Source organism: Monopterus albus, unplaced genomic scaffold, assembly GCF_001952655.1.
Source record: "Monopterus albus unplaced genomic scaffold, M_albus_1.0 scaffold355.1, whole genome shotgun sequence".
NCBI classification, from domain to species: domain Eukaryota; kingdom Metazoa; phylum Chordata; class Actinopteri; order Synbranchiformes; family Synbranchidae; genus Monopterus; species Monopterus albus.
The window spans coordinates 246377-273233 of NW_018128235.1; the positions used below are offsets into that span (position 1 = coordinate 246377).

At 44.0% G+C, this 26857-nt stretch overlaps 3 protein-coding genes across 8 annotated transcripts in view; 2 read left to right on the top strand and 1 right to left on the bottom strand.

The window, feature by feature from the left end:
* The window catches only part of LOC109974964 (guanine nucleotide-binding protein G(olf) subunit alpha-like), a 10501-nt gene extending 285 nt beyond the window's left edge, over positions 1-10216 (top strand). The window contains exons 2-12 of the mRNA XM_020625445.1: positions 24-96; positions 656-710; positions 1021-1140; positions 5739-5836; positions 6160-6214; positions 6304-6377; positions 7510-7568; positions 7639-7770; positions 8881-9069; positions 9594-9661; positions 10048-10216. Coding sequence (XP_020481101.1) covers positions 24-96; positions 656-710; positions 1021-1140; positions 5739-5836; positions 6160-6214; positions 6304-6377; positions 7510-7568; positions 7639-7770; positions 8881-9069; positions 9594-9661; positions 10048-10194 — 1070 coding nt within the window. The 3' untranslated portion in view covers positions 10195-10216. The remainder of the gene's footprint in view (positions 1-23; positions 97-655; positions 711-1020; positions 1141-5738; positions 5837-6159; positions 6215-6303; positions 6378-7509; positions 7569-7638; positions 7771-8880; positions 9070-9593; positions 9662-10047) is intronic.
* On the top strand, positions 10186-19236 carry zbtb14 (zinc finger and BTB domain containing 14). 3 transcript variants are annotated; one of them, XM_020625434.1, is made up of 10 exons: positions 10186-10254; positions 14513-14701; positions 16700-16870; positions 17143-17238; positions 17317-17460; positions 17552-17796; positions 17892-17977; positions 18114-18253; positions 18329-18424; positions 18529-19236. In XM_020625434.1, exons 2-10 carry the CDS (start codon positions 14513-14515, stop codon positions 18829-18831), a joined length of 1470 nt encoding a protein of 489 aa, XP_020481090.1. In that variant the 5' UTR covers positions 10186-10254; the 3' UTR covers positions 18832-19236. The 3 variants fall into 3 exon arrangements, with proteins under 3 accessions (XP_020481090.1, XP_020481089.1, XP_020481091.1); XM_020625433.1 differs by lacking the exon at positions 10186-10254 and adding an exon at positions 11362-11988; XM_020625435.1 differs by lacking the exons at positions 10186-10254; positions 14513-14701 and adding an exon at positions 16447-16619.
* Positions 19237-19293: 57 nt separating this feature from the next.
* The window catches only part of arhgap28 (Rho GTPase activating protein 28), a 33697-nt gene continuing 26133 nt past the window's right edge, over positions 19294-26857 (bottom strand). The window contains exons 1-13 of one of the 4 annotated variants that reach the window (XM_020625432.1): positions 25372-25465; positions 24968-25079; positions 23908-24146; positions 23262-23424; positions 22775-22891; positions 22601-22678; positions 22353-22506; positions 21511-21593; positions 20872-21087; positions 20682-20789; positions 20440-20567; positions 19769-19806; positions 19294-19669 (exon numbers count right to left, since the gene is read on the bottom strand). In XM_020625432.1, the coding sequence (XP_020481088.1) occupies positions 19587-19669; positions 19769-19806; positions 20440-20567; positions 20682-20789; positions 20872-21087; positions 21511-21593; positions 22353-22506; positions 22601-22678; positions 22775-22891; positions 23262-23424; positions 23908-24146; positions 24968-25072 (1512 nt within the window). In that variant the 5' untranslated portion in view covers positions 25073-25079; positions 25372-25465 and the 3' untranslated portion in view covers positions 19294-19586. The other 3 variants (XM_020625429.1, XM_020625430.1, XM_020625431.1) reach the window with 3 other exon arrangements.

The following is a 26857-nucleotide window of genomic DNA, read 5'->3' on the forward strand; positions in this document are numbered from 1 at the left end:
TGTCTCTCTCTCCCTACCTGCAGGTGCAGGAGAATCAGGTAAAAGCACCATAGTGAAACAGATGAAGATTCTTCATGTCAATGGCTTCAATGATGAGTGAGTCCAAATGTTTCACTCACACAAAACAACTGCACTAGCTTTTATTCTGAAATGTTAAAGTACAAGTAATTTGAATTGGTACAGTGTTTCCTGTGAATGAAGAGCTTGAGTGGGGTACCATAATCTTGAACTGCTGTCTGTGGAGATTATGCTTCACAGAACGAACCAGAAGTAAAGTAGACCTGAAACATTAAAAACCACAGGGGTCCAGAGGTGATCGCATGTCTCAGTCACGATCCATTGACACATCTGTTGTGTACGATGCAAGTAAAAACTCATCTAAAGAGTACTCAGTATGATTTGTCCTCAACTGCACCTGTTTTTTTCATGGGCTGACTGGGCGAGTCACAAGTGTTGGATTAGATGACCGATGGACTGGATTGACTTCCTTTGTGACAAGGATTCTGGCACGACAGGCTGCCACCAAGACTCATTATCAGCAGAAACACTGTTTCTGGCTTGGGTCTATGTTGTTACTGAACTCAGGCCGAATTTAAAACAACAGTGGAGGCTGGGTCTGATGGGGTTAATGTAAAGTTTGTTGGTTTGTTTCCAGAGAGAAGCAGCAGAAGATTCTGGACATCAGGAAGAATGTGAAGGATGCCATAGTGGTAGGTCACATGACTTGCATCTGTAGCACTGTCCTGCTGTAAATAATGAGACTCCAGGCCCTTCTTCAACCCACAGTTAGGTTTTACTGTTGGTCATCCTCCCGTGGTGGAGTGATTATGACAAGAACAAAGGAGGAAGTCACTGAAAGAAACTCTGATTGGCCCAAGTCAAGTCTTTAACTTGGAGTCTGAGTTAAGTCCTTAAATTACTCTGAACTGAATCCTTTTAGAGTCCAAGTCAAGTCTTTAAGTTAGAGTCTGAATTTAATCTTTACATTTGCAAAGGCTGATGACCCCCTGTGTGTTTCAGGCCATCGTGTTAGCCATGGGTACAATAACTCCCCCTGTCTCTGTGGGAAACCCCGACAACCAGTTCAGAGTCGACTACATCTTGAGCATTGCACCACTGTTGGACTTCGAATACACAGAGGTAACACATACCTGTACACACAGGTACAGGCTGAAGGTGCAGGTCAACTGCAACTGTTTCTATACCTGAGGAGGTCAGAATATTAGGAACAGCGGTGAATATAATGCCAACAATGGATGCTGCGGCAGCACCGTTGTGATAGACTATGATCACAACGTACCGACGTATGATCAGTAGTACCAACATAGTCTTTGTTGTATATATTATACTTCATGTGACAATGACAAGGCACACTGTTAAGGAAAACTGAAAAAGACCAACTCATAAAAATACTGCAGTTTTCCATAATTATGTCTGAAGGTCGCTGTGGGAGCTGGCACCAAGATGTCAGCAGCAGATCCTTTAGGTCTTGTAGGTTGTGAGGTGGAGCCGGCGTGGACTGGACTTCAGGGTCTCTGGTTCATATTCTGCCCCAGGTCATGCCTCATGTTTGATGTTTGAGTCGAGTCACAGTGATAAAGCTCTGATTATCAGGAAGAAAATACCCGACAGCCTTTCAGAGCTTTAGCAGGCTGTTCAACAGCGACAGGCTGAGGACACAAGCTTGGGGGCTCCAGAGTTGTTTCTGATGGTTGGTGAGGAAGTCATGAACTCAGGGGATGAGGAGTGGAGGGATGAGGTGGTGGAGTTTCCTGATCATCTGGTGGCACTGCATTGTGTTAATGGCTTATCTGAAATCAACAAAAGGACTGAAATTTACTGGTGATTCCAAGTGTTGGAGGAGAGGGTGGAGGAGGCAGGCTGTCCCCCTGGTTAGGCTCCAGCTGTGGTGTGACAACTGGCAGGACGGTGTGCAGAATCAGTGCAACAACAAGTCTGAAACATTCAACAAACAAAACATGTCATCATCATAATAAGCATCAATTAAAAAGCTTTCTGTAGGCCAGGCCTTTACTTTGTTTTTGAAGTGTTGCCTGTGATTTTAATGTTTGATGGTAACTTATTCCAGTTTCTTACTCCACATGATCTAAAGGAACAAACACCCGTATGGGTTTTGACCCTTGGTAACACTAGCTCTAGATCACATATGTCAAACTCAAGGCCCGCGAGATCATTTTATATATCTTTTTTTAATAGCGATATGAAGTGCCGATAACACACAAACTATGAATCCCATAATGCAGTGCAACAGCTGCCACACCGAACGATGGGCTACCTGTAATCATTCCTGCATCGATTACGTCAGATCAATCAAGTGTCTGTTGATGTATGCAACCCTAATTTCAAGTCAAAGCTAGCCCCTAAGAATGGCCAAGAGAAAAGTTGATTCTGAAAACAGAGCCTTTCAAAACCAGTGGGAGGCTGAGTATATGTTTACTGAAATTGCCGGTAAACCCATGTGTCTTATTTGTGGAGCTAATGTGGCTGTAATTAAGGAATATAACCCAAGACGGTGTTCTGTCAGATTTTGCTACCTTGTCGAGATATACTACCTTGTTGCAAAGTCTATGGACTGACTAACCCCACCCCAATTCATCACCCTAACCCTAACCACTTTGTGAACGGCGGGTAGCATGTCTTGATAGGTAGCAAAATCTGACAGAACACCGGCACTACCAGACAAAACATCAGGACAAGCTGAAAAACATGAATGCAGAGCAGCAGCTACAGAAGGTAGAGGAGTTGAAGAGGAATCTGTTCAAGTTTATTTATTTTGGAATAATATTGTATGCTGTCTGTTTCGATTCATATTTATGTTAGATTTAGTCTGTTCAATAAATGTTTATCCTGTTAGGCCCGCAACCTAAAGTGTGCTTTGAGTTTTGGCCCCCTGTGCGATTGAGTTTGACACCCCTGCAGATGATGAGCACGGGTTCCTCCAACCCTGACAATGTGGTCACAAGCATATTCAGGGGATCTGTTGTTGTAGATATTATGAACCACACTGAGTTTCAGTTGAGTGACCCTATAGGCCATTTGCCAGTGTGTGTTTGTGGGTCCAATCCCAGCATGAGTTGAGCTTACACGGGGAGTGTGGCCTGAACTTTGTGCTAGCTCTTCTGAAATGTGAACTTGCACAATACTGCCTACAAGAACAGGTCAGACATTCACATCTCCTGATTATCACTGCCCGGCAAGGTTCTGAGTTTATAATCAAATTGAAGTGAGTGGTCTGTAGTTGCTGGGTTCTGAGGGCCAGTGTTTAGTGTGTGCTGGTATATGATGGTGGCCGTTTTCCAGAGGCTGTCTTGTAGGAGTCCCAGAAGATGGCGTGGAGGATGGAGGAAAGCTCCACTGCACAGAGCCTGAGCTGGGAATCCAGCTCAGGTGTCATCGAACATCCTACTTCATACTTGGGCTTCAATCCTAGTGTCAACGAAGTCCAAGTATGAAGTAGCAGGAAATGAAAATACTCAAGAACAAACACCTCAATTTTACCTGTATAGTATTTGAATAAATTTACTTAGTTACTTTCCAGGGCAACATTGTAAGAGGTTTCTAACCTCATTGGGGTTTGCCCTACTAAAACCTTGGTTAAATAAAATAAATACTTTTCAGCGCTGAATTTAAACATGATGAAGTATCGAACAGGTGAAGGTGATACATTACTCTGACACGGTTCAGAGTCCAGCGGCTGCTGGTCCACGTGAACAGCCACCTGTGGAGGAAACCACCACCAACCTATTATTCATCCTCAGTGTTGGACTGCAGTTACCTGAACAAAATGGGTGAAATGTTCCTGAAAAGCAGCACCGGGGGAGCTGTTACAAGTTGTTTGTTTTAATGAGCTTAATGACATGATGAAACCGGTTCATCTGGGACAGCACGTCTCGCCCGAGGCCTCATTAGCTCCACATCTGCCATCTCCCAGGACTGCAGAGAGACAAAACAAGAGTCTTCCTGTTTGTCCTATGCTGCTGATGATTGGTCGACTGGCTGCACACACCAATCAGACAGTGTCACTCTCTCGCCTGAACAGCATGCATGTGAATGCAGACAAATGCAGGATTTAATGCACTGCATGCCTGGCACAGACAGAGAGACAGAGGACTTTAGTAGATGTTAATGCCATAAATGTCACTACACTGATGATTATATGCAGCTGATCAGTATGTCATATTGAGCATTTTTAAATGTTTAGTTTGTACTGTATACAGGTGTCCAGGTATAGATATAGTGGAAGTGAATAGGCCTCTGTAGACTACAGTGTCTTCTGTACATGCCGCCACAACAATTTAAGAACAGTGTTTAGCAGAAGCATTTAGAAATTTGAATTGTGTTTTTTTGTATTTAGATGCTGAGTTATAAATATAATGGAAGTCACTGGGCCTCCATAGCCATTAATGCATTATATAACTCATAACTGAACAATAATAATGATCTTAAGCATTCTGGAATTTTATTACTGGATGGAGAGCTAAGGGTTCTGGACTGCAAAAGCTTTGTCCCTTTTAATCCAGAACCAGGACTGGGGAAATACCCTTTGTTTGGATCTGAGGCTGAGCTAATAGTTAGACCATGAAGTGCTTAAAGGTGAAACCTGTGCAGTCTTAAATGTTATATATTACATGTTAGTTTGGAACACACTTGTAAACAAATATGGCCGACAGCCTTAACTGCTCTGGACTTGACAAAACAGCAGTAAAATATGATAATTGTGATACCGACAAAGTACATAGACAGATTTAATAAGAGATTCAGAAGTGAATTCAGATCCAATAAAATGCTATTGAATGCCATCATTATTAACCAGGTTTTCCAATCTGGTGTGACTCATATTCACAAGATTCTTTCCAACAGGGAACAAATACAAAGTTATTGTGTGTCAGGTTTTACCCACTGACTGTAGATAAAAGCTGGACAAACCCACCATGACCCATTGGTTTTCGGAAGAGTAGTTTTGAAGGTCATTGCTGGCCATCGCCATATTGGAAGCGTTTCACCCCGCGTGACTCTGGCTCTGAGTGGAGCTTGCTAGACAGCCAGCGGCCAGCCAACCGAGGTGGGACCCACCCACCTGTTACTCAAAGTGGCTACGCCCTTAATTATGCATAACATTGAAATGGTCTTACACATGTATAGCACTTTTCTATGCACTGCAGCACACTCAAAGAGCTTTCACACTGTTTGGCCAGTCACCCATTCGCTCTCTCAAAACATTCACGGTGACATCACCAGGAACAACTGGGATTTTAGTGTCTTGCTCCAGGACAGTTCAACATGGGGACTGACAAGCCGGGATTCAAACTGCCAACCTTCCGGTTGGGAGACAACCCGCTCTAATTCCTGAGCGGCGAGTTACAAAAAAATTCAACCCCATGGAAGGCAAAATTAGCTATAGCGACCAAAACTGTGTTTTGAACCAGGCTGTAAACATGTTTATTTCTGCTGTAAGGTTGGGCATTTTAACATGGGAGTCTATGGGGGCTGACTCCCTTTTGGAGCCTGCCTCATGTGGCCGTTCTAGGAACTACAGGACTTGACACTTCTGCATTGTCTTCATTTCTCAGCCTCTGAGGTTGCCGCCTAGTTTTACCTAGATATTTTAGTTGGCTATTCTATTATCTTAATTTTGGGGTTTGTTTTCAAAATTTTCAAGTTTTTACTTTTGTGTCTGGGGTTTCACTGTTAACAAATGAACTGTGTGTCTGTCTCAGGAATTCTTTGAGCATACTCACAAGCTATGGGAGGACAGCGGTGTGAAGGTGTGTTTTGAACGCTCCAATGAATATCAGCTGATCGACTGTGCTCAGTAGTAAGACTCACACACAACATTAAACCTAACCTAAATACAAGTCTGATCCTATAAGTGCTTTGGTTAACTGGGACTTGGTTGAATCCCTATAAGGCAGTCAAGTTCCTACAATGTGGTGGTATGCCACAGTCCTCATAATGTCAATAACACAAATATACAACAAACACAGTTGGACAAACTGTGACATTTTAAAGCCCAGCCAACCAATCAGAATGCTCCACTAACCCTGGTTGTGAGAGTGGGTGGGGGTGGCATAGGCAGGTGATTGACTGAAAAGACCTGCTATGTCACAATAGCATGCTACATGAACACCTGTGTTGCAGCTTCCTGGACAGGTTGGACTCAGTCAGAAGGACAGACTACTCACCTAATGACCAGGTATAAAACCCACCAATCAGCTTCCAGCAGTCAGGATGACTCATCTGTTGCTGGGCTTACACTAACAATCTTTTCTTCTTCTCCTGCAGGATTTGTTGCGTTGCAGAGTTCTGACATCAGGGATTTGTGAAACCAGGTTTCAGGTGGACAAAGTCAACTTCCAGTGAGTGTCTTTAGTCCCACCCTCTCTGTCTGTCTTGCACTGATGACCACCTGAGGGTTTTTTTTTAAGTTGGGTCAAAATTAAACATTAGGAACATTCAAGATGAGGGAGTGGGGGACAACCACGTGCTTTCACAAATGATTAAATGCAGTAATACTTGAATCACTATGAACAGAAAAATAGAAACGAGGCTGCTTTGCTTCTACATCTCTCTGTGTTTGCTCCATCTGACCTGCTGCTTCTGCACTTGGCTGTCCTCCTCCTCCACTCTCATGCTCCCTTTGGTCCATACTGTCCATATAAGTTTATTTATATAGCACCTTTCTAGATCAACGGTCACAAAGTGCTTCACACAACAGTGCAGAATATAAACTATAGCCTATATCCTATAAAATAGCAATATCTATAAAAACGATATAATAAGAGCACTGCAAAAATGGCAACACAATAAAATCACTATTTCAAAGCCATTTAATAAGAATGGGTCTTGAGCTGCTTTTTAAAAATGTCCAAAGTATCCACAGAACTTAAGTCCGTTGGAAGAGAGTTACAGGGTTTAGGAGCCACAACTTCAAAGGCACAGTCACTTCTTGTTTTAAGTCTGGATCCAGGAAGAGACTGACAGCGTAAGGCTATAGTACATAGATCTCTGATTTAGGCTAGGTGCCTGACCATGCAGGGCTCTGAATGTGGCTACCAGGATCTTGAAGTGAATTCTGAATTTGATGGGAAGCCAATGTAGAGAGATCAAAACAATACATCTATAATTTGCTGTTAGTGCTCCAGCAGCGCTGTGTCTCATACTGTTTGATACTGTCATAATGTTTGATAGTATGTCAGTATCTCTTTATTTTTGCTCGAGGCTGTGTTAACTGTTAAAATGAGGTTAACTGTTAGCTTTAGCAGTGAGCCATATGCATCTTAAGTTAACACTACAGTAGTTGTTAAACACCGGTAACTAGTTGCATGTCTTGTAGATAATGTACAGTGGTGCAATGAATGCTTCAGGACCTTTTGGTCCATAGCTTGTACAGCTATGGACCAAAAGGATGACAACCTGAAATAAAGTGTAAACAACTGAGCCTGAGGGCAAGAACTTGAACCTGAAACACACTTTTGTGCTGTGTGTCAGTATGTTTGATGTAGGAGGACAGAGAGATGAGCGCAGGAAGTGGATCCAGTGCTTCAATGGTGAGAAAAGAAAACTAAGAATTAACTGCAGAAGAGTGTATTTTATTAAAAGTTGTTTTCCCATGTCTAGATGTGACAGCCATCATCTTTGTGGCGGCCAGCAGCAGCTACAACATGGTGATCCGAGAGGACAACTCCACCAACCGGCTCCGAGAGTCTCTGGACCTCTTCAGATCCATCTGGACCAATAGGTCTTGGCCTTGTCTGTGCTCTGACTGGCTAGATATAGTCCTGTCTGTGCTATGATTAGCTGAAGTTAGCCATGTCTTTGCTCTAATTAGCTGGAGTTAGCCCTGTCTGCAAAGGTGCGACATAAGAAAGTACAAATATGTAGTTTCTGTACTGAAGTACATTTTTCAGGTATCTTCACTCAAGTATTTATCTTTCTGACTTTTTACTTTTACTCCCTACATTATAACACAAACATTTGTACTTTCTGCTCCTTACATTTTCAAATCAGGCTCAATACTTTTAGTTATAATACATGAGGGGAGCAATTCAAAACCCTGATGAAATTGGCCACTTCAATTTGCGCTACCTTGAGCTTGGCGGCGAGTGTCTGGTGGCCAGGCCTTAGCTCATGGGTTCTGGTCAGGCACCGCCCAAAGAAATGACATGGAGTCACTGCCCCATAAACTGTTGTAGCTTATGTTCAACTTTAGTAAATATATGTATATGTGAGGTTTTTTTTTTTTGATGCACTTAATGCCTGAATATAAAGATCAGTTGAACATTTGAGCTAACTCATTGTCTTTTTAAAAAGTGTTTACTGTGCGTCTAACCTTGTACATTTGTAAGCTATGTCCTATGACTGGTTTAATCCTAGTGAGTTTTTGAGGGCTCACCCACAGCACACCTTTAAAACTCATTATTCAGACAGGCTATTTTTTGGTCAGATCCCAATGTTTGTATTTTGTAGCCTCTAAGTTTCCTCCCACATGAACATAGTGGCCAAATTTATAACTGGTCTTGTACCTGTGACATCAACAAAGAGGGTTAGCCTACAACATTGGCTGTCAAACAGTCTGTGTGAACAGGGTGATCTGTTCCTGGCCTGAATTATTGTTTCAGTCCGCCTCAGACAAATGAGCCAATCCAGGCTGGAGACTGACAGACATCAACAATCTTCTACTTGAGTAACGAATGTGTGTAATTTTCCCATCTCTGTGCTGTGATTACCTGGACTTAGCCCTGTCTGTGCTTTGATTGGTTGTAGTTAGCCCTGCCTTCTCTGTGATTGGCTGTAACTAGCCCTGCCTTCTCTGTGGTTGGCTGTAGTTAACTTCATTGCTCTGTGATTTGTTGTAATTAGCCCTGTCTGCTCTCTGGCTGGTTCTAGCTAACCATGTCTGCTCTGTGATTGGCTACAGGTTTCTGAAGACTATTTCTGTGATCCTGTTCCTGAACAAACAGGACGTTCTTGCCGACAAGATCCTGGCTGGAAAATCTAAACTGGAGGATTATTTTCCAGAATACAACAACTACCAACTACCTGCCGATGGTACAAACAACACTGATACAGTATAAATACACAAATACACACCCAGTAGACACTATGATTAAAACGTTTAGTCAAGGACTGTAAGTATAATTTTGAGTTGCTATTCTTGAATATTTCCTTCTTTTGCTACTTCATACTCCACTACAATTCAGAAAGAAATACATTTTTTTACTCTGAATTTCTATCATAAACATCTGTTCTTTTCAGTAAATGTTCAAAAAATTTATATTTCACCAAGAACAAAACACTGAATCTTCCTTATAGTCATGTGACAACTCATAGTCTTAGTCAACTCATAGTCACTTATAGTCAGGTGACCCTTTGGAGAAGCCTGACCCATAGGTTGGGAACATCTGGACTAAACTAGCTAACTATATATAACATAGTAAACGCCAAAGTAGATTTTTACATAGTTGTACTGGTAATTTTACTGAAGGATGTGAGAACCTTTTGCAGTACTGTGCACAAACACGACCATGGAGTATACACACCTCCTCCTGACGGCCATGTCTTTGCGTTTCCAGCTGTTCCAGATACCGATGAAGACCCCAAAGTGACCCGAGCTAAGTTGTTCATCAGAGACGAGTTCCTGGTAAAGACACACTGAAAGTAATATACACACAATTCTTGAAATGTATTCCATGTATCAAAAGTAAAATAACACATCATGTAAAATATTAACAATAAACTAGAGAAATGCATTATCTGAAGAAACTGCGTATGGATGCTGAGTGCTAAAAGATCGCCCTGAAAATGCTGAACATTTTGACATCTCAATGGTTTTGCTAGCTGAAAGTATGCTGAAGTAGAATTTTCCCATTCATTTGAATAAACAGTTCCGTCAGGTAGTTACGGGCAGAGCTGTTTCACTAAATGTCTTTTATTTTGCAAAATGTTCATATATATTCATATACTGACACATTGAAACCAGCACGCTGACATGTTAAAGTGACTAACATGCTAACTCTCGTGCTGCAGAGGATCAGCACGGGGAGTGTCGACGGGAAACATCACTGTTACCCTCACTTCACCTGCGCCATTGACACGGAGAATATCCGCCGTGTTTTCAACGACTGTCGGGACATCATCCAGCGTATGCACCTGCGGCAATATGAACTGCTCTGACTGGCCCAGCCCTCTTTATGGACACAGCTAATAGGCTAATCTGGTATCTAATCAATTGTGGTAGGTGATCAATACTAATAGAACTTGATATATTTATAATGATCCGTTATATCTCACTGCAGTTGTCGGTTCATATGGGCTGTTACTGATTATTAATTACTGATTAGGACAGAGTGAAAGTGTCTGTACCATTCTTCTTTTACCTGCTTCATGCAGGAGACTGTGGGTAGTAGAGTTCTGATGTTGGAGCACAGGCCGTCTTTTACCCATACCCACCATTGCCACAGCGACTCTCTCACTTGGGAGGGGGTGACATTTAGGAAACTATACTTAAAAAAAGAATCTAAAGATATTTGTTTTCATGTTTCTGAACGCGGTAAGAGTTTATCATTATCCTTTTCCCGATTGGCTGTTTTTGACCCTGATGACATTGTGTTCTTGTGGATTTACACCTGGCAGATGTTTCCAGTTTCTTTATGTAAAGAGGAAAGGTGTCTGTCTGGTAAGATATTTGTAATTTTATTTCTATAATGTAAAAACTCTTTTGTCAATATTTTTTATGCCAAAGTTTGTTTTGAACGAATGAACATGTGACGGACGATAATTGGCTGTAATGATTGGTGAAATATATTCTGTTGGAATGATACAGCTGGCATAAAAACATTTACAACAGTTATAAAACAATTTCATATCTTCAATATTCCCTTTATTGTTATTCTCATTTTATTTGTAATAATTTAGATTTTTCCTAAATAGAAGGAAATATTAAAACTACACAAAGCACTCTCAATCTTTATTACTAAAAGTACTAATAGCACACTGAAAAATACTTTATTACAAGTAAAGGTCCTGCATTTAAAATCTTAAGTACGATTTTATTGGAGAATAATTGGAGAATTGGAATAGTGAGAAATGCCACTACAGTTGTCCTGATCTTCTCAATACCTTTTTGTTTATTTCCCTCTGTGAGGTAGTAGAGGGTAAAGTGGTAAGTCAGGTAAAGTGTCTCAAATTAGTACTTGGACCTGATATGATGCAAACAGGAAAACAAATGCCATAAAACAGAGATAAGAAAAATAAAGATGACGAACTGTAAACGAACAGTCATTCTTATGTTAACGGATTTTTTCTTTATGATGCCATTTCAACAAAAATATATATTAAATTGATCAAGTAAGTAACACATGCCCTCATCCACTCTAAGGCAAGAGCCTGGATCACGTTCAAACCAGCCAGTCGGTCCCTGAAGCGTAATGGCAGTAAGGAAAGTGAAAAGCGTAAAATAAAAAGCCCTAAACCCACAACAGTGAGAACTATGGCATTGTTTTGGCGTTGTCAGGGTGACGTGATAGTCACAAAGTGACTGTCCCATCCTATTTATACAATTTCCAGCAGTCTTTGGGGGTTCAGGGCTTCAGTCCATAGGGAGGACACTGGGTTTGGGCCTTGGCTTCAGACAAGATGGCGAAAGTACTATTAGTACAAGTCGCTAACTTCGGCAGCTCTATGGTTAACCTCAACCATAACCCAACTTCAGGCTGAGGATGACAGTCCGCCATCTTGTATGAAGCCAGGTCCCTCTCGGGAGGTTGGACACATGAGGAGTGCGCATGCGTGCCCGGTCCGTTGGCGCGCTGCCTGCGTGCTCCTGTGGATTGTGCGTGCTGGCGCAACGCGCGGCCTTCCGTCTGGTGCTCGTACTCATCAACAACAACATCCGGAAATAGTGTCTCCCGGAGCTCCCGGTGCGCGGACTCACTCAGAAGAACACACTCACCCGGGGCCTGTGTCACGGTAAGAGCCCGCTCCCGCTGGCCCCGCGCTCACCACGTCTCCCGGCTGCGGCTCCGCTTCAGCGGGGCTGTTTGCGCGCTCTCGAGCAGCGAGCTCCGTCTCGTTCGTGTCGCTGCTCGCGTGCCTGCGTGCCGGTCCCGGGGACTGCAGAGCAGCAACCTGTCGATCGGCAGGTTTAGCAGGTTTACCGGGGAAACTTAGGAATAAACGCCATTTTGTGTTCGGGCGGAGCAGCAGGCCTGATTGTCCGCCATTTAATGATAACACCGAATTTCATCACAAAACACCCGTTAAACACCGAGACCCGGAGAAATTTAGCCGCTGACTAACGTTAAACACCGGTCGGCTGGAGTAGCGACCGGAGTCCGGTGTGTCCGCCAGTAACGCTGGCGTAATTTGACATTTTATCCGCATGTTACGTTAGCTCCATCGTATCCCACAGGCTAACGTTAGCCACCCTCCGCTCAGATACCGACACAGCGCCATCCTCTCGCTACCTCCCGACCTGGTTCACCATTAAAACGGTTCGATCTGGATCACGAATTACAGCAGCTTTTAGCCTGTTATCTTAGCTCGCACAAAAGTACGGGTCAGATGAACTGTGAAAAGAGTGGAACCGGGACCTGGTCTCTGTCGTCGCTCCAGGTCCAGACCCAGACTATAGAGGCTAAACGCCAAAACACGGTCTGTTTAAATAAATAGCGGGTTCAAACCCGAAGCTGACGGCTAGCCCGTGTGCTGTCTGCGTTCACAGCTTCATGAAGCGTGCACACGCTCTAGTGCGCGTGTCCGCAGCAGTATACGTACATGAACTACTGGGTTCAAATAGCCGGCTGGGGTAAACCTGAGAGGAAGTCCAGGTCCAGGTTCAAACATCATCAGTACTATGATTAACCATGGCAACAGGCCATGCTGGAAGGAGTACTGCTTTACTGCAGTAAAAGTACTAATAAAACACTAATACAAGAATGTTTAAATACTCCATGTCCAGCAGAGTAGCTACTCTGACCAGTTACTGCAGCAAAAGTAGAAATACCACAGTGTAAAAATTCTCTATTACAAGTAAAAGTCCCACATTCAAAAGTAAGAGTACAAAAGTATCTGCATCAAAATATGCTTACAGTAGTGATTATGTAGAATGGCACTTTTTACTGGATTAGAATTAATGATGCATTGTTGGAGCTGACGCAGCGAAGCCACCGAGATTCCCATTTAGACTGCAGCAATATTGCAAAAATCATGAGCATCCTGTCTCAAAGTGATGCTGAAAAACTGGTCCATGCATTTGTTACTTCCAGGCTGGACTACTGTAACTCTTTACTATCAGGATGTCCTAGTAGTTCCCTAAAAAGCCTCCAGTTAATCCAAAATGCTGCAGCCAGAGTACTAACAGGCACTAGCAAGAGAGATCATATTTCTCCCATATTAGCTTCTCTCCACTGGCTCCCTGTAAAATTCAGAATAGAATTTAAAATCCTTCTCCTAACATACAAAGCCCTAAATGACAGGGCTCCATCATATCTTAAAGACCTCGTAGAGCCTTATCATCCTAACAGAGCACTTCGCTCTCAGAGTGCAGGTTTACCTGTGGTTCCTAGAATCCACAGAAGTAGAACGGGAGGCAGAGCCTTTAGCTATCAAGCTCCTCTCCTATGGAACTAAGTCTCAGTTCGGGAGGCGGACACCCTCTCTACCTTTAAGATTAGACTTGAGACTTTCCTTTTTGATAAAGTTTATAGTTTAGGGCTGGATCAGGTGACCCTGAGCCTTCCCTTAGTTATGCTGCTATAGGCCTAGGCTGCTGGGGGGCCCCATGATGCTCTGAGTTTCTCTCCTTTTATTTGATTTAGACATCAACCTGTCACAGGGTGCGAGTGTCAATGGACTGCGCGTGACCTTACGCTGACAGCAGTGTATCTGAGTAGTGTGTCAATAATCAATATACAGTTTAACTAAGAGAAAAAGGTGCACAGAGAGTGTTTATGGTTAAAGCGAGCTCTGGACAAATTACGTTGAAACGCTGGGCTAACTGACGGTTTTATTATACCCTTGATGTTCTTGCAGTATTAAAAGGAAAAACGTTTATAAAGCTTTTCTGAGGAGATGTTTAATTATTTAATCATCGTGTACGTACGATTTCAGTGCATTGTTGGAATGCCGCTGTGCTGTGTCCCTTAAGCACAAAAGTATGGAGAAAAAGTCCGTAGCGCCAAACGACTGTTTAAGTTCGGTAAAACAATGAGTGGAGGTAAAAGTTCTAAATGAACATACTTTCCTGCACAGAAGAGAGTACGGCCTGTACAACAATGTCTTTGTGGTTACTTTTGTAGTTGTTTCTTTACTGCTTACTGAATTTGTCTACGACCCTTTTATGTTCATTCAGCCTGAGACAATGGGGTGCTGTGCCTGCGTTTCTTTGGAGGGGAAAACATGGCTCTTCCAACCCGAACTGTGTACGGTTTGTGTGCGTTTGGCTTTGGGTCAGTCGGACTGAGCCTTTAATCGGTTACTGTTGTTTTCCCAGATGTCGGAGACGGTGAAGTACGTGGACGACGAGCACAAGAGCATCTTCCTGAAGCTGCTGAACGAGCAGCGCCTGGAGGGCGAGCACTGCGACATCGCCGTGGTCGTCGAAGACGTCAAGTTCCGCGCTCACCGCTGCGTCCTCGCCGCCTGCTCCAACTACTTCAAGAAGCTGTTCAAGAAACACGAGGTACTGTCCGAATACTTAACCTGAAAAACACACGTTACTGGCCCGGTATTTGACATGATTGTTAATTGAACATGGGGTACTGTCCCTATTTAGAACTACAGTTCTGTATTTGAGGGACTCGGTGGCGTTTTTGAGATGCCTGATAAACAGCTGAACTGTCTACTCTGCCTTGTGTCAGCTAGCATGTCACTCACGCATTAGCACACAGCAACCAGTATTTTTTAGCTTCAAGTCTGTTTTTTTTTTGGAGCTCTACACCTAAAACGCTCCACAGATTGATTTTGACTTATTCTTTGATCAAATCAAAATCAATCTGTGGAGCGTTTTAAGTGTATAGCTAAAAAAAAAACAGACTTGAAGCTAAAATACTGGTTGCTGTGTGCTAATCCGTGAGTGACATGCTAGCTGACACAAGGCAGAGTAGACAGTTCAGCACTATACACTTAAAACGCTCCACAGAATCCACCAAAACAATGGCAGCTCACTAGCTCTGACCAGAACTCCACCAAAATTGGGGAATACATCAAGCAACAACAGTTAAAACACATGTTGCTGTCACCCATCATCAGGCATAGCAGATGATGGGTGACAGCAACACACCTTGGGTTGGAGACACTGCACATATAAGTGCAGGTGCAGCTCAGCATCTGTGATCAGCTGGAGTTCTGTAGTTTTCCCTTCTCCAAAGTGTCTCTGGAGGCTCCTCTCTGTTTTTGTGCGCCGAGCACTTCCTATGCACGAGTGAACGTGCACCGGTGTCCACACGCTGTGCTTTTGGTGTAGACTAGCGTGACATTTTCACAGTATGGTAACTGTCTCAGAACATATCATGGTATTACAGTATTACATGGTTACTATTATATCAGCTGACCCTCAGAGGAATAAGAGGACCTCTGTGTATCTGTGTGTGTGCCAGTTGCTCGAAACTGGACTGCAGCACTAGGTTGACTCTGAAGAATAAATATCATCTGAGTTAGATGATAAAAAAGGAAACAGCATATAACTATAGCATGTCATATAACTGAAGCATGTTTGCATGTTAGCACCAGTAGTAGAGGAAGTATTCACATCCTTAATTAAAAGTACTAATATCACATTGTAGCTTCCTCCGTTACACAAACGTCTGCTACAAAAGGTCTTGCAGCAATGTTAAGTGAAAGTCAGTATTAACACAGAAATGTACTTAAATTAGACAAACGTGTGGTATCTATGTGTTAGCCCTGCGATGGCGACATGTCCAGGGTGTACCCCGCCTTCGCCCGATTGCCAGCCAGGATTGGCTCCGGCCCCCCGTGACCCCGTTCAGGGACTAAGCGGTAGAAAATGAATTAATGAATGAATGTACTTAAATTGTTAAAAGTTTTAGTAGTCCACACGCAGAAGAATGTTTTACTATATCGTTACATTACCAGCAGCCGGTTTACCACTGCAACCCCAGCGCAGACACGGTGAGCAGATCATTGCACTGCCTGTGTGTCCTGCTTCCAACACGTCAACTTTGAGGACTGAATGTTCACCTGCTGCCTAATACACCCCCACACTGACAGGTGCCACTGCACTGTATAGCGCCTTTCTATGCTTTACAGCATACTCAAAGCGCTTTCACACTATTTGGCCATTCACCCATTCGCACTCCCAAACACTCACACATTCACACACCGGTGACATCACCTGGGGGTACAGTGTCTTGCTCAAGGACACTTCGACATGTTGACTGGACAAGCCGGGAATCAAACCGCTCTATCTCTCTATCTAACGATCTGCTCTACCTCCTGAGCCACAACCGCCCCCTCGTTATGGCTGATCGGTGCAAGTATCCGACTGGAATCAGTATCAGCAGACACTTACTACTAAAGGAATTGGATTGGTATCAGTGCCAAAACAATAGGGATCAGGACATCCCTATTAACAACACGAGGTAAACATATGAACTACTTAACATTTTTCATTTTGAATACTTGTACTGATAAGTACTTTGATGACTGTGTACCTGTTTAGGTGGACAACTCGTCAGTGATCGAGATAGATTTTATCCGCTCTGACATCTTCGAGGAGGTTCTGAACTACATGTACACAGCGAAGATCTCCGTCAAGAAGAGGGATGTCAACCTCATGATGTCATCAGGACAGATCCTCGGGATCCGCTTCCTGGACAAGCTCTGCTCCCAGGTAACGCCATGCAGATGACAGTTCAGGTAGCTGAACTTGTTAATCCCAACAGGTGACATCATACAGGTAACAGTAACGCATGTGAAATAGAAGGAGACAGTGGGTTCACTGCAAAAATGTGTCAGCAGCCAGGGTTTGGTTCCACTCATGAAAAACACTCCGATCCTGATGGCTCTCTTATTGATCTCTCCTGGTTATTTTTATTAGCATTAGCCTTTAGGCTAGCAGGTAACATAGGCAGCTTCCTCCTGTTCCTCTTTCCTCATCCTCAGAAACGAGACATGTCATCAGAAGACAAAGACAAGTTTCCCTACGACATTGTAAAGATGGCGCTGCCACCTGAGGCTCAGCTGGCAGCTGACTCTGAGGTACGCTCCCACCGACCGCTGATCAAACATCTTATTCTCTAAAGTTTTTGTTGTTGTGGCAGCTGTATTTGTGCTCAGGTGCTCGGGGAACACGAGGACACGCCCGCCACAGATGAACTTGTCGATGCATCGACCAATCAGGAGTTAGACAAGTCTCCTAGCGCCGCACTGCGTGTCCAGGAAGCTATCTTGAAAGAACTGACCAATGAGGATGTACACAAGGTACACACACATTTCACCAACATGTCTTCTGTCCTCCCTTTATAAAAATGTCCAGGGTAGATGAAGTGACCTCTGTGTGTGTTGTCTACAGGTGACCTGCTATGACCAGGATGTGGTGACAGAGATGGAGGCAGAGCCTAAAGAGCTGGGTGCAGAGCATCACGCCACTCAGACGCTGACATTTGCTGATAGTATGGGAGAGGTGAAGGATGAGCAGCCCCCAGGTTGGTCGACAGCCACAACTGACATGAAGTTTGAATACCTGCTCTATGGACACAGAGAACAGCTTGCCTGCCAGGTGTGTGGGAAGACCTTCCTGGATGAGAGCAGACTCCGGTACGTGCGATACCATGGACCATAAACCTGCACAACATACCTGGTCAAACACATCTGACTCACACAGCGGGTTGACACCTGATCTCTGTGTGCAGGAAACACGAGAAGCTTCATTCAGCCGATCGGCCGTTTGCCTGCGAGATCTGCACCAAAGCTTTCACCACACATGCTCACCTGAAAGGTAAAACACACCTGTCCTTGGGTACGGTCACCTGAGCAGCGTAAATATTCTGCAATACAGTGATGTGGATACCATCATGTGCTTTTATTGTTTAACTGAGCTCGTGCTTGGCTTGGCCTTTACTTGTGCATTCTAGAACACCTAAAGATCCACACTGGCTTCAAACCGTACAGGTGTGAGGTCTGCGGGAAATCGTTCATTCGAGCTCCGGACCTGAAAAAGCATGAACGGGTTCACAGCAATGAGCGGCCATTCGCCTGCCAGATGTGTGAGAAGGTGAGCCCATGTCTGTCTGCTCACCTCTCCCTCATTTGTCTGTCTCTCACCGTCTGTATGCTCACCTGTCTGCAGGCCTTTAAACACAAGTCTCACCTGAAGGACCATGAGCGGAGACACAGAGGGGAGAAGCCATTCGTCTGTCCATCCTGCACCAAGGCCTTTGCCAAGGTACTCTTTACAGTACTACTAGTACTGGTAGTGCTACTGCTGACAGTGCTGCAGTCTGTGTATATTAGTACCACTTTGAGTTCAGGTTCCCTCTGTACTTTCAGGCGTCCGATCTGAAACGTCATGAGAACAACATGCACAGTGAGAGGAAGCAGCTGAACCCTCTGCAGAGTGACACAGAGACGCTGCAGGCTGCTGCCGGGGCAGCTGAGGAGCAGGCAGCATCTGGACAGCATGGGTTGCTCCTAACACCTGGAGCACCATCTGGACAGCATGGGTTGCTCCCAACACCTGGAGCACCATCTGGACAGCATGGGTTGCTCCCAACACCTGGAGCACCATCTGGACAGCAGCTCCTAACAATTACTGTATCCATTGACTTATTTTTAATACAAACTTTGAATTAAGTTCAGTTTGTATGGATGTTGTTTTTCCTCCTCTCAGTCAGTGACCATGAACTGATGACCTCAGCGAAGGTGATGAACACTTTAAACATGAACAGTTTTTGTGACAACGTCCTCTGTGTATAATTAGTAAGTTTTTGTTTCTTTGTACGTGTACAGGATGCTTTTCATGTTTTTCAGTCTGGACCAAACTCCATATAGAAGACGGATGATTTTAAAGGTGCTGGTTTGGGTTGAAGCTAAACCCATTTTCTGTTCAGTTTTATGAGCAGAACTGTGTGTTCGAATCCATACATCTGAGTTCAACATTTTCACTAAACCACAGGAGCCCAGAGTGGACAAGTTTACTTAGAGGCTCTGTTTAATAAAATGTTTCGGTTTTAAATGAATACATTATGGTCGATCGATTCAGGTTTATTGACTAGTTCTCTAACTGATACAACCACTGAGGAGCAGGAGACAAAGTACAGTCAGCAGGTTTTTATGTTTTTAACATGAGCTCATTTCTACAGCAGCATTTCAACAATAAACAATGTTCATTAAAGACAAAACAATTAAGTTCAGTAACAACAGCTACAAAATACAGTTGATACAAATAATATCAGTTTTTTTTTATATAAAACTCCTTTAATGATCAACCTGAATCCTGATGTGTAACTACTGTGATGTCACCTTTCGACTGCCATCTGATTTTACAGGTTGGGTCAGAAAGTAAGACAGGTGAGACACAAGAGGTAAGAGTGGTGAGACGGTCTGTGTCAGGGTTTGACCAGCCAATCACAGCGAGGATTGACTCTGTAAGTGTCCAAGAGAACACAGTCAGGATGGAGACGGCGTTCACCTGAGAGACGGGCAGGCAGAGACATGGTCAGAGAGACAGCTTTTAATATGCATGTTGACACGTGTGCAGCAGGTTTTTATATGACAATAAGTGACTCACAGATGTTTCCTCCGACCTCATAGAGATGCAGGACTGGACTGATGGGAGACAGACAGGCAGAGACCCCATTTAGACTTGGTGTTTAAAATGCATCCTGGATGATTGCATCACAAGTGGTCAGCGCTAAATACAAGTAAACAACCACCAAGACGGTCTGTGATCTGATCACTGAATTCCACCTGCCGATGTGGTCTGACACACATTTGAGCACATATCTTCTGTAGTGTAAACACTGATGTATCCTGATGCGGCTCCAACAAGGCCGTTAGAGGAAAACACATTGATGCAAATCAATCAATGTATTGTGAACGCTTTCATCTTCTCCTTCGTCTTTGGTCAGGGAGACTACCGGTGCTTGTCTGGATACAGACTGTACCAGTGGCCATTTGATATTTAAGTGGAAGTGTCACAGCAGTAGTGAATTCTGAACACAAGTGGTCAGCTGGGTGCCTTGGAGATGTACGTATAGGTGTAAACAGCCAAGACACATCACTGTTTACACCTATACGTACATCTTCAAGGTGCCCAGCTGACCGTTGGCGTTCGGATGTCGGTGTTGAATACCAGGTCTAAACAGGGCCAGAGGGGCAGGCAGGCTGAATGACAGATATTCTACCTGGAGAGTGTGTTGTGGGGGCGTGTGAGCATGTTTTCCAATGTCTGCACGTTACCTGTTCTCACACTCAAAGCGGGAGGTGACATCTTTGGCTCGCATCTGTCCGTCAAGTTGTATTGCCATGGAGACCTTGGGGTGTAGGGGGGCGTGGACCCGGATCAAACCTTCACACAGCTCCGTGATCTGCACATGCACACACAGGTGTGATGTCATATTGATGACATCAGAGGACAAACAGTATGAGCTCTCTGGTTCATGACCTGTCTCTTGTGTCCCTGTTTCTGGTCTGGGTCTCACCTGATTCTTGTCCTTCCTTCGTAGCAGTTTCTTCGTCTTCAGGCTGAACTGTTTCTGATTAGACACCTGGTTCAACTGCCTCACCTGAGACAGCAAAAAGGTGGGGACCTGTGACAAGAAACAGGAAGTGATGTCACAGACAGATGAGAGGGATGTCATGGAGTCTGTACATATGCGTCCTGAGACTCACAGTCCACAGGAGGTCCTGATGTGTAATCATGAGCTGGATCAGGTGAGCCCCACCCACTGCCTCCTCCATCTCTTCCCGTTGCCTGGTGACGGAGCGCTTATTGCCACGGTGACGCCAGGTGAACAGGTTGGGTGCCATCACAATGGAGACATTCCACAGAGACATCCGGTTCTGGTCCTGATGAGAGACCACCTTACGCAGGAAGACTAACAGGGCCTGTAGCCATGGAAACAGATCCAAGTTTCTGTTCATTTAAAGTGCAAAGAGGAGCTGTAAAAAATTTAAGGTGGACGATGGTGACGTGAAAATCCAAGGTGGACCACAGACATGTAAGCATTTAAGGTGGACAATAAAGATGTAAACATTTCAGGTGGAAAGAACAAATGTAAAAGATTTAAAGTGGATGGAAGAATCACAAAAGGATCTGGTGGATATTACAGAAATTTAAGATGGAGGATAGAGATGTAAAGCTTAAGGTGGATGGTGGAGATGCAAAGAAGTAGGGTGGACAGAGACCTAAAGCTTTAAGATGGAATATAGTAATGCAGAAATTTAAGGTAGAAGACAGAGCCATAATAAAGCTTTTAAGGTCACAAGGTGGAATTATTTTGAGGATCTCAGAGTTGTGTGGGAATTTACTCGGAGCGTCTCTCTGTGGGCTTCAGGAAGCAACAAGGTCAGCAGCTGCAGTGCCTGGACCTGGTGGACCACTGAAGAGATCCCTACAGAGACGCACAACAAGGCAAGGCAGGCTCATTGATATAGCGCATTTTCTTGCTCAAAGGCCATTCACAGCGCTTAAGACAATGCACACAGAGAAAACACAAATTAGATTAACATGTTAAATGCAAATGCAACAATTACACGACAAGACAAAGTAGCAACATGTAGGTGTGGATAGCTAGTATTTTTGTACAGCTGTGGCAGACTGGATTCCCACTGCTCTCAGTACACTGTGCACCCCCTGCTACACCAGTGTCTATACAGTCAACTAAACAGCACAGTGAAGTCGACCAGTCACTGAGTAATGGAAGAAAGTTAAAAGCAGATTAAATGCATAACAGTAGAATTGAGATACATTAATTAAAAGCAGTAGAAAAAAGAAAGAGTCTTTAATTTTAAAAGTGGCTCCAGCTGGGGCAGATCTCAGTTCTAATGGGTGCTGGTTCCAGCTGTGGGTAGCGTCATGGCTAAACGTTCTTTGTTTGGTTCAAACTCTGGGCACCAGTAGCTGCTGACCAGTCCCTGCAGATCCAAGAGACATAGTTCAGGGCTAGTCCACAGACATCAGGGGCTGGACCAGAATACACAAGCTGACCAGATTAGAACAGAAACCTGACCCAGACTAGAAGAGACAGATGACCCAGACTGGTCTTTCTACCATGTAGGGACCAGAGTTTTGTCCCAACAGTGGTAGAAGGTCGTCACATCATCACTGATGGAATCAGGTAAGGTTAAGTTACTGAAATAGGTGCGTGTACCCAGCACAGAGCGGTAGGTCGACAGGTGTGTGTGTGTCAGCAGAGGTATCGGAAGCTCCCGGATGAAAAGCTTCAGCAGACCTGCAGCATCCACCTGTTGCACTGCAGACCAGTCAAAGCCTCCGACACACCTGTCTAACTCTCTACGCAGGTACTACAGACAAACAGACAGATTCCAAGCTGTACTTTGGTATAGTACTTGAGTAAATGTACTTCATGTCAGAGTTACATTCTGTGGTGAGGTTTACCTTCAGTCTTGCAGCAGATCCTGGGACCCTAAGGATCCCCTCAGTGTGCAGTCCGGTCTGCTCTAAAATACACAGCAACTACATGCATACACACAGGTAGAGGCATCCCTGGTTGTTTATTGTTGCAGACAGAGACAGATAGGCATGCAGGCAAAAGACATGTTTGGTTTTCACCTTCTGGAAGATGACAGGAACTTTGACTCCTGGAAACTTCTTACTGTCGTTCTCCAACAGCGAGTTCAGAGGGACACCGAACACACCACCGACTGAGACAGGCAGGAAGAGGAGAAACTAATTTTAACAAACACAGATGTAAAGGGTTATTATTTCATTTCAGTTCATGTATTTTGCAGACACTGATATAAACCTGTTCTATCAAAACTGTGCATGAACACTTGTTGTGCTCTGAATGTAGCTGTAAAAACTTTTACTTCAGAATGATATTTTTAAATATCTGTGTACTGATGCCTCACACATTACACACTGTCCATTTTGACAGCAGGCTGTTAAATGTTGACACAAAGAAATGGTGAACCAAAGACTCAACCAATAAACTGCCTCAGTGTTGACATGGCCACCCCAAGTGCCCAGTCAGCAGCCTTCCCTATCTGACACCACACTGGAGTAAACCCCTCAGCTGTGTTGTGAAAGTGACACGCACCTTGAGTCCTGCGGCACAGTAGGCGGGTGTGTTTGGTTTGGATGCCCAGAGCGAGCAGGAAGGTGGAGAGCTCGATGTGAGCGAAGAAGCTGAGTCGGGCAAGGTCACATAATGACAGGTCATCTGCCCAGGTGAGACCATGAGAGGGAGCGACAGGTAGGAACTGCACGCGTGCACACACAGACATACAGGTCTTCCTTTAAAACACTTTGAACCCATTTACAAAGGTTTATGTCAAAAATTGTACTTTTCTCAGAACCCCAACTCAGTGAAATGTGAACACGACTCAGTGTGACGTCTACTTCCTGAGGATCTCATTATCTCTGATGTCCCTCCAGAATAAACCTCGATAAATCCACTAAGAAACCAAAGGAGCAGCTGCAGAACCTGCCTGAGAATCCTCTGTTTTTAAGTTTCCTTCAGGCTCACAGTGATGCAGTGACAGTTGTGTGTACATTCATGGGGACACTGCACACAGCAGCTGCTCGCTGCTCATTCTGCTGCTGGTAGTTGGGACACTGACTAAAAGGAAACAAAAACATGCAGCTCACAGAGTAACTAACTTACTTCCTGTTTACACACCCCCAAAGTGTTTTGGGATGTGTAGTTGGTCCCTAAAAAGGACTTTAAAATATATCCGACTCACAGGCATGTCACTGTTGTCATCCCCATGGAAACACAGACAGTCCCAACAGGCACTGCCGAGTTTGTGATTGGCCACACCCTCTGAGTATGGAGAATCCCGCAGCAGCCAATCAGCTCTTCTGGACTGACTGCCAGGTTGTAAGAGTGTGTGAGGAGGGGAGGGGCTGAGAGTCGGAGAGCGTGTGTGTGGATGTCCAGGGAGTTCATCCTCAAAGAAAAATGCAGGAAGGGTCGGTCGAACTGTAAACACGTTTGACAGAACAATATTATTAATTTGTCTTGTTTATCCCCACCTGTGAGGTGTGTTGCTAGACAAAGTTCTACTGGGGTAAAGGCCCCCATTGCTCAAATCACACACAATTATTTTTCTTGAATGTCTGCTGCACGAATGAAATGTGCTATCCATTGGGCTATGTGAACTTCCCACTGCCATACTGCTGCTACACTGAAACACCTACTGGTAAAGGTAAAATGTAGTGATATTAATCTTTATGAAAATATTTATTTCAACATACATTAAGAACATTCTCAACATGTTTTCGTGGTGTAAAAGTCAAGGCCCTATATTGCACATTTCTTTGCATTCTTCTTTCACAAGATAATCTATCAACAAATCATTAAAAAAAACTCTTAAGGCCACTTAACATATCGATGATCTGATTACCTCAGAACTGTATTGGTGGCTGGTGATGACGCTCTCCATAGAGGTCCCTGCATAGACAGCTTCCTCCACACCCCCCCTCCTGCCTACGGTCCCTTTGTTAAATGTAAATTGTCTCATGTCCCTCTACAGGAGTCAGTAATGTTTTAGTATCATCGGTAATATTCTAAAACTTAACTGAGTGCTCATCACATACAGTCCATTCCTTTTTGTTTTGTGCACCAGCTACGATGTGCACGAGGTGCATATGTGCGCACCATGGTGTACGAAGCCTGACCTCTGTGCCTCAGCTTGTATTATGCTTCAACATTCTGGATGAGAACAAATCAGTTATTTTCCCATTATTATCAATCTGAATGAATGACGGGTAAGAGCAGATGGACAGGTAACAGACAGGTACCTCTGTGTGTGTTTCGGCGGATGGTCTTGGTGGTGGTGTGGTATCGACTTGGCTGTGACTCTGCGTGGGGAGGGGGAGGGGAGGGGCTTCTGTCTGCTGAGTCATGGTCAGGCTGAAACAGGAAATGCTGAGTCATTGCTCTGTTTCCACCTACGACTCCCAGGATTCCCTTCAGCCTCCACACTAGACACTGCTACCAAGTTTTAAATTTAATATTTTGTGCATGGAGATCATTTATGATGCTAAGTTAGTTTCTTTATTCTTCAGTCAAAGGAAATGTATTTGAAAACAAAATATTGGTACTGCAATAAAATACATTTCTTTGCAACCAAAAAATTTTGAATGTCAAATATAAACTGAAATCTGAACTATTTTCATTTCAAACATAAAAGTATATATCATACCACGGCAGTGGGTCACATGACTCGTAACTTTAAATAGTTCCGAAGAGCCGATTCAGATCCAATTTTTTCTATCGGGAACAGTGGGATTTATCAGCAAATTACCATCCTTAATGACTTGTACAGCCTGTTATATACACAATCATGAATATTATTTGACCTTATAAACCATCCTCAGCCTTATCAAACTCCAGTAATTAGTAATGCTACTGCCTAGATTTGTTGTCTTATGTGGTGATGATGACTTAATGCTAACAACTGTAGTACTGTTGGTAACCATTAGCTGCTAACATTAGCACTGTGCTGGTCTAGCACTGAGCTGCTGACACCACTGCTGAAGCTGAAGCCTGGACTGATGGTAAACAACATCAGATTCCTAAATTTTAAACTAAGCATACTTTCTGAACTAAGGAGTGACTTAATATTATTCCATGTGATCTCACCTAAAATAGGGCTGACACCCTCAATGTAACAAAAGGGACAACTGCCCCCAGATCTTTGAATAATAAGAAAAAAAAATGACAAAGAAACAGACAATTTTATATTTGTTACATTATAGTCTAATGTGTCACATTCAAGGCCCGCGGGCCAGATTTGGCCCGGTGTACAATTACATCCGGCCCGGTTTTTTTAATGGCCCGGTGATATGAAGCACTGATAACACACAAACTACAAATCCCATAATACAGCACAACAGCTGCCTTACCGAACGATAGGCTACCTGGTAAACATGGCGCCCACCGAGGCGGACATGTTTGCGCGTTCCACTCTCGAATGCTGGCTTTTTCTTCTTTTTTGTGTGTTTTTTTTTAACTTTTTCTGCAGTGCACAAATGTCAGGCACTGCTTACATACAACAGACAGGCATTGCTGGATATCACCAACTCACAACGCCACTTATACCACCGGAGCTACAACTCATTGGCCACTCCCGCAGCAACAACAACAACAACGACTAAATCCACCATCACCCTCAGGGAGCCCCCGGAGCACAAGGCACAAGCGAACAGGCTGAAATCAGGAGAGCAACCCGGAGACGGAGACGCAAGCGAGGAGGACTCCATGCTAGGCTAAAAGCTTGCGCTACTTGACCGCCATTACCCAGCCACTTCCTAACCAACGTACAATCTCTTGAAAACAAACTGGACAAGCTAAGGGCTAGGATTACAGCACACCGGGAAATCAGAGAATGCTGTGCTCTAATTCTCACTGAGACTTGGCTTTCTGACAGAGTCCCCGATTGTGATTCATCTACAAACACACACTGTACATCGAGGTGACTGCACTGCTGCTTTGGGGAAGGTAAAAGGAGGTGGTGTGTGTGTGTTTATCAATAACTCATGGTGTGGAGATGTACAGACTGTTTATAAGCACTGTTCACCAGACGCAGAGTTTTTATTGCTGAAATGCCGGCCCTATTATCTAGCAAGATAGCATAGTGCTGTGTTTCTGGCTGCTGTGTATGTTAGCCCAAGAGCTAATCCCTCTGC